The sequence below is a fragment of the Trypanosoma equiperdum genome (genome assembly GCF_001457755.1).
Source record: "Trypanosoma equiperdum strain OVI genome assembly, contig: ctg_1286, whole genome shotgun sequence".
Lineage (NCBI taxonomy): Eukaryota > Euglenozoa > Kinetoplastea > Trypanosomatida > Trypanosomatidae > Trypanosoma > Trypanosoma equiperdum.
In genome coordinates, this window is record NW_027123267.1 from 8,074 (window position 1) to 14,648 (window position 6,575).

General features: G+C 50.3%; 4 protein-coding genes across 4 annotated transcripts; all 4 read right to left on the reverse strand.

The window, feature by feature from the left end:
- Nucleotides 1-28: 28 nt before the first annotated feature.
- Nucleotides 29-2,035, reverse strand: TEOVI_000687200 (ABC transporter, putative; the record flags this gene model as incomplete). Its single annotated transcript, XM_067220994.1, has 1 exon — nt 29-2,035. The coding sequence occupies one exon, from the start codon at nt 2,033-2,035 to the stop codon at nt 29-31; it is 2,007 nt and encodes a 668-aa protein (XP_067077095.1).
- A 578-nt stretch (nt 2,036-2,613) lies between these two features.
- On the reverse strand, nt 2,614-3,396 carry TEOVI_000687300 (40S ribosomal protein S8, putative; the record flags this gene model as incomplete). The annotated part of the gene is made up of 1 exon (XM_067220995.1): nt 2,614-3,396. The coding sequence occupies one exon, from the start codon at nt 3,394-3,396 to the stop codon at nt 2,614-2,616; it is 783 nt and encodes a 260-aa protein (XP_067077096.1).
- A 516-nt stretch (nt 3,397-3,912) lies between these two features.
- TEOVI_000687400 (uncharacterized protein) lies at nt 3,913-4,308 on the reverse strand (the record flags this gene model as incomplete). The annotated part of the gene is made up of 1 exon (XM_067220996.1): nt 3,913-4,308. One exon carries the CDS (start codon nt 4,306-4,308, stop codon nt 3,913-3,915), a length of 396 nt encoding a protein of 131 aa, XP_067077097.1.
- Nucleotides 4,309-4,651: 343 nt separating this feature from the next.
- TEOVI_000687500 (protein of unknown function (DUF4496), putative) lies at nt 4,652-5,803 on the reverse strand (the record flags this gene model as incomplete). The annotated part of the gene is made up of 1 exon (XM_067220997.1): nt 4,652-5,803. One exon carries the CDS (start codon nt 5,801-5,803, stop codon nt 4,652-4,654), a length of 1,152 nt encoding a protein of 383 aa, XP_067077098.1.
- Between the last annotated feature and the right edge of the window lie 772 nt (nt 5,804-6,575).

A 6,575-nucleotide genomic window follows, 5' to 3' on the forward strand; every position in this document is an offset into this window, starting at 1 on the left:
ATTTCTCAGGTCCATTACCCGATTTTGTTTATAGTTTGTGTCGCGCCGCCTTGTACAACGCACCCAATATTCCAGTGCGCAGCAGAACATAGAAGAGCACCAAGCACAACCACATGATCCAGTTTTCAGACTGCCCATCCTCCAGCCCATTCAGTTCCAGAACCTCTTTTCCGTTCGCTGGGATGTATCCGCAAAGACCGGAGGCATTAGTCTTCTCGTCACACTCAATCTCGTCAATGTGCTTCATTTCATTGCGAAGAACAAGAATATAAGCATGTCGAAAGAAGGAGAGCTTCTCCAAGAAGTACCAGTAAGGGCGCATGCGATCGGTGGTGGCGTACAGTCCTCCAACGAGAGTAAGCGGCAACAATACGATAGGGGCAAAGCCCGTAGCGCCGACGGAAGTACTGCAGGTCGCACTAAGTAAAAATCCCAAACTGGCCGCAACCTCGCTGAGGAGCGCAATGGCGGCATAGAAAGTGAAGAAGGCGCCCGCGCTTGCATAGAGGCCCACCATCCAATAAACAACTGCGCATTCGACAAGACAAAACAATAACCGATAGGGAGTTTCCACGATCGTCTTGGACAGCAAGTAGAGGAGTGGCGGGTATGAGCCAACTTGCTGTTCACGTATATATAACGCCTTGAAGTCATAAAAGCGGTGCATCATGGTATAGGTTTGTCCCATCGCACGGTTTATAACAACCATAAAAAGAACGCCTTCACGGTCCTGAATCCCCGTCATATCTGAACTGACACCGAAGAAAATAAGGCCAGCCACCAATGAGAAGATCAATGATTGGAAAAGAGATGTGATAATGAAAGTGCGATTACGTATGAGTTCCGTGAAGTCACGGCGAACAAGCTCCGAAAACTGGCTCACAGCACTTCCCTTGAACCGTTGAATATACCCGTGGAGAAACTTGGCTGTGTCCGATGTCCATGGCTGATGATTCAGCTCTACAACCCTCGTGTGGAGCGTTCTCTTCCTTTTTACGTGCCTTTTCCACTGTTTGATGAGAACCTTCGCCTGCACTGAGTCCTGCATTAGTGTCATATAAAAGTCGGTTGGGGTATATGTCTCAGGACAGACGTAACCAATCGATTCGAAGTATGCCACTGAATCTTCCATAGTCCCGTGGTACACGCACCGTCCACGGACGAGCAGCATCAGATCATCAAAGTGGTTGAGCACTCCTGCGGAGGGCTGATGAATGGTGTATATCACTGTGCGCCCTTTGCGGGCAATAGTGTTTAGAAGTTGCACTACCTTCGCTGACGTGACATGATCCAACCCGGAAGTGGGTTCGTCCAGAAGCAGGATTTTCGGGTCACAAATAAGGTCCACTCCCATGCTACAACGTTTGCGTTCGCCCCCAGAAAGGCCAGCCACAAGACCTGGTGTCCCGACAGTCGTGTCGCGGCAATGCTGAAGACCAAGCTCGTCCATTACGTCTGACACTTGTTGTTTGGTGGTTTCTGGATCTGGGTTACGCCTCACGCGGACAGAAAAGCGGAGGGACCGTTTCGGCGTTGAGATGTTTGAAAGCACATCATCTTGACCCACAAAACCCATCACCTTGCGGTACTGATGCCTGTACTCCACATCCCCAAGCTGAATTTTCCCCTCAAGCTTACGGTCCTTGGAGGTTGCAAGATGGTCGGACAACGCGTGGAGGAACGTTGACTTCCCCGCACCGCTGGCACCCATAATAGCAAGGCAACGCGACGGGAGCGCGGTGCCGGTGAGATTGTGAAGGATTACCCTACCCTGCAGCGAGTAGGTTAGATTATGCCATGAAACCGGGACGGGAAATGGTGTTGTGCAGAAACTGTTGCCCACCATCGAAGCGTTGGGTTGTACGAACGATCCAAAGAACTGAGTTATGTCACCTGTCTCCGGCACTTGCTCTTGCGGGTCGGCATTTCCGTACGGTTTGCCATCGTTGCAAATGTCTCCCTGGAGTTCCTCACTCACGCTGCTGGTTAGGGTGAATTCTTCTTCATCACGCACCTTTTTTCGGAAGCAGCGCATTCTTTCTTTTTGCGACAATGCCAACGTTAACTCTTATTGTTTTCTTTTCCCTTACTAGCTGTTGCCACACTTCATGCGCCGTCACACAAAACCATATAAAGAAGAGCGGTAGTTAAAAGGACACAACTGTGTGTGTGTATGTGTGGAAGGATTGTGAGTTATGTAGCATCAAGCAGAAGGACAAGCCCGACAAGTACGTTATCGACGCTTACATGGATGTAAATGTCAGCATGCGCGCATGTGGGATATGATTAAGCGAAAATACTGCGCCACAGCAGCTACCACTCACGCGACGGATTGCGTGGGTGGGGGAGGGAGAAGAGACGTCCGCATGCGATGGAATTCGCCATTGAGTTCCGTGACGGACTGAACACACAAAAACAACAGTAACAACAACAAATATTAATCTACAGATGACTTCCGCGTAACCAATTTACTCCAGCTTACCACTTGCGTTCGTTGTCTTTTACACTTACAGTACGCCGTCTCTCTTTCCTTCTTTCCCTTGCTACCACTACTTTATTTTGTTTACCTCTCCTTACCCACGTCGTGTTAGGCCACAGACGTATTAAAATACACTACACCAATAACACAGCGTTGATACACCCGTCATTCTCTGGGTTGTTGGTGACTTGCGCATACTTCCCCCACACCACCTTTCCGGAGGGTGTCACCAACCCGAGGTCCGATACGTTCACTTCAATGACAGTACCTTTTGTAATGACTCCCAAACCGGTGTACATTTTCCCCTGTGGGTTTTTCTTTACTCCAATGATGGGCAACTGAAAAGTTGCCTTCAGCTCGGGATGCGTTACGTGTGCCTTCTTGAAACGGAGGGCCATGGGGCGAATGAAGCGCTCGTACTTTGGAAGTCGTCGGGTGAAGGTCTCACCAACAAACGTAACCTTATTCACCATACGCTTCCACGACTTCTTACCTCGCTTACCAGATGTCACCGCCCGCAGCATTTCATCCTCGCTGACTGGCTTCACCTTCTCGATCGGCACCGCCCACTTCCCAGCCTTCTCCTTGCGCTTCTGTTTCAGAGAGTTGGAAAGAACCTTTGCGCGATCGGCCTCACTACGGTCCATGAGAAAGCTAGGCAATGCATTCTTTGGCCCTTTCTCTTTTACCCGCTCAGTAGTCTGCTTTTCCTCATGCTCGCGAATTTTCTTGCGAATCTCCGCCTTCTCCGCGTAACGCTCCTTAGCTGCTATCTTTGCTTTTATGCCCCGCACTGTCCGAAGCCTTTTCGCCTCCGTGTGAACCTTACGGGCGTTGCGCTTTCTCATTCGCTCCGCATGGTCGAGGCGGCGCCCGTAACGCTTCTGCGCGAGTTCGATATACTCATTTTGCGGCATTTTCTACAGGAAAAAGAAAACGGAAGGGAAGGACTCAGATCACGTATGCTGCGCCACCCGAAAGAAGGTAGAACCTTTCCTTACTCCTAGTGTTTGTCTTTCTAAAAGAGATCTGCGCAACGGCGACGATATATTCGTTTGTCAACACAAAGAATGCCAAGGTAAAAGAAACGAAGAAAAAGGAGAGGGGGAAAAAGGAGGAGGGCAAACAAATGGCAGGAGAAAATGCTTTTTTTTGGGGGGGGGGGGAAGGGGGCGAGTTATCATGAAAACGATTGCCACACTTTCGCACTGAAAGAAAGTACTCCCTTACCACTGTCACACACCCATCTCCTCGTCCCTCCACTTCTCCCTCTCCGAAAAAAAGAATCCACGTTTCCACGGGGATCCTTTTGCTCGAAAACTTTCACTGTTTTGAACTAAAGTTTTGTTTTTCCACTCCTTCTGTTCTGTTTTCGTCCCTTTGCATGGCTTCCGCCTTGCGTTTAACATACACAGAGCCGACGTGGCAATTACTTACTTCCCCCCTAGAACAGCACTGGGGAAGACAATTACATCTGTCAACTCAGCTACAAGCGCTTCTATAAGATGTTGCTCGTGTTTAGGGGTGCGCACAAGGTCAAATGTGGGGTATGCGGGGCATGGTGGAGCGATGGCCGGTGGGAGCGGCGGCGTCGGCGGCGACATTTGTGTGACGTCCTCATCGTTGCCTTCTGTTCCATCGTATATATGTCGCATGCGGTTGCGCTTTACAATACACAGCCGTTTCTCCACATCGGACACTCCCACGCTTTTACTCCGCCGCTCAGCAGGTGCCGAGCGCGCCCGCACTGACGTTGATTGCCCATATTGGCGCCCGCCGTCTCCTATTTCCCCAAGCGACCCACCACATTTTCTGGAGCGGAGCCACATGCACTACTGCTGTGTTGTTCGTGTGTCTTTCCCCCGTTGCTCTCCCCACGGGTTCTTTCTACACTTAGCGGCAACCGCCAGCAGCTACTTTCGTTTACAAGAGCAATGGGGAGTAAAAATAAGGTGATTGACCGAAAATGGTCGACGGTGGCGCTCCCGTGTGTCTCGTTCCGGACAATCGGGAAGAAAGTCAGTACCCGTGAAGTCGGCAAAACAAGTCTCTCTCCCTTCCCCTACACATCTTCAAAAACAAAGGTTTGCCAAGGCGAAGAACAGGAGGTGACGAATAAGATTTCAGGGTTGTTCTTTTCTCTCTCTTTCCTTCTCTTTCTTTTAGGGTTCTCTATAGGTCTTTCAAAAGTGTGGCCACTTGGTCAGCATCACGGTTGATGTAACGCCTTCTTCCACATAACATTGGATCTGTTCTTGGCGTCACGCTGCCGTACAGCAAGTCACGAACGGAACTATGGTCATGGTACGAATGTCGCCCACACACGACGGGGTGCGGGGCCTCCTCCTCGTAAGCTCGCAGGGATGGCAGTTGCTCCGGTACCTCTTCCACCAATTCAATCTCCGGCTCCATTGAAGGGGTTTCCATTTCCCAAGGGTCTAACGCGTCAAAAATAGACTCCTTTACGTACCCCACATTTTCATTATAAAGAGGTGATGGCGAGCAGTTTTCGTCGCCTTTATTCTGCAGCGCGTGCTGTAGCGGAAGCCTGCGCGGCGGATCTTTTTCGATTTCCGCGAAGAGCCGGTTACGCGGTGCGGCCGGCATAAAGGCAGGGCGCGGTTCTATAGGTTTGGGGGCATTACTCATTCTGCTACTGATGCTGCAGCCGGTTGAGGGTCGACTGATGGAGGAGCGAGTGACTGGGCGCCGCTGCTCGTCCAGCACAACGCCTGCCGCGGCCTCACGCACTGCAACCGGCCACTTACGCGAATCGACAGCAAATATATCGCGCCGTAAGCCTTCCTCAACTATCAGCACGGCCTTCTCGCGTTTAATGACGAGGGTAGCAACCCCTGGGAAGTTTATTTTGAACACCTGCTTTTTAAAGATGCCCTCTCCCACATATGAAAAGAATTCTCGGAGCGCCATCGCTGCAGTTTGCGCCGGGACCCTCGCAATGGCCACTACATCCGCCATATTAACCTTTACATACTCCAGTTTACTCGGCTCCTGAGGCACCCTAATCGAGTCTATGTTGTATCGGAGGGCAAACTTGCCGTCTATGCCAAAACGAATGCGACGGGCGTGGTACCGTTCCCTTCCGTCACTGGCTACCGGTCGCGTCTCAAACCAGAAAGAGCCAAAATTGCAGACGCGAACATTACGACCTTCAGTAACGTAGTGACGAATGCAGGTGGACACTGCGTCCCACACACGCTCCAGTTCACTAAGGAGGAATACCTCCCTTTTGTAACTGTCCTGGGAAGCGGTGCACTCCATCATAATGGAGCTGTTGCTTATTGCTCCCTGTACGCTCAACATGGGGCCGTGCTTTTCTTGTTTTTATTTTTTATGTTCTAGATACTCTATATGGCACCGTAACTTCTCTTCCCTTGTTACCACGCTTCCCACGTTGGCCTCACTCCACCCACGCGCGCTAGGCAATGTGGTGGACTCCCGTGGTATACCTAACACGTGATCCCGACAACAACAAAACGAGAAAATGGAGGGGAAAGGCGGAAAAGTAATGATACCGGAAATAACAGCATCACTTAAACAGTGGGTAGCGAACAAATCATGCGATGAAACCTGCGCAGCTGTAACGTGGTCCAACACCTTAACATTTTACTTTCCCCCACTCCTCCCTTCCTAACACAACTGCCCGCCCACATGTACTCTAGGCAAATCAAGCAAGTGCCGTAACACCATATCATGACGGCGTGGGGATCCCAACCTCAAAACAAAACGATGCTTGACTGCCACGTGCGGTTCTTTTGTCAGCCGCTCGCATCCGCCGCTATATTACGCGCCTTGCGTTCGGGTTATGTGCAATTCATGTTATGTTCCGAAATGGCGCTTAGGTACCAATTCAATACCTCGCCGCTGCTCGGAAATCGTTGGTTTATCTTTCTTTTGCCCCGGAGACACTTGATAGTAACTACTTGGTCAGAGGGAGTACCTTATTGTTCGTGCACTCGCTTTTGTTAGGAGTTATTTGATATATTTGAACTAGCTCACCACCATCATCACGCAACAGCGCGTCGGTTGAAAATGGCAGTAATAAAAACAACAACTAAAAAGCAAAAAAAAAAAA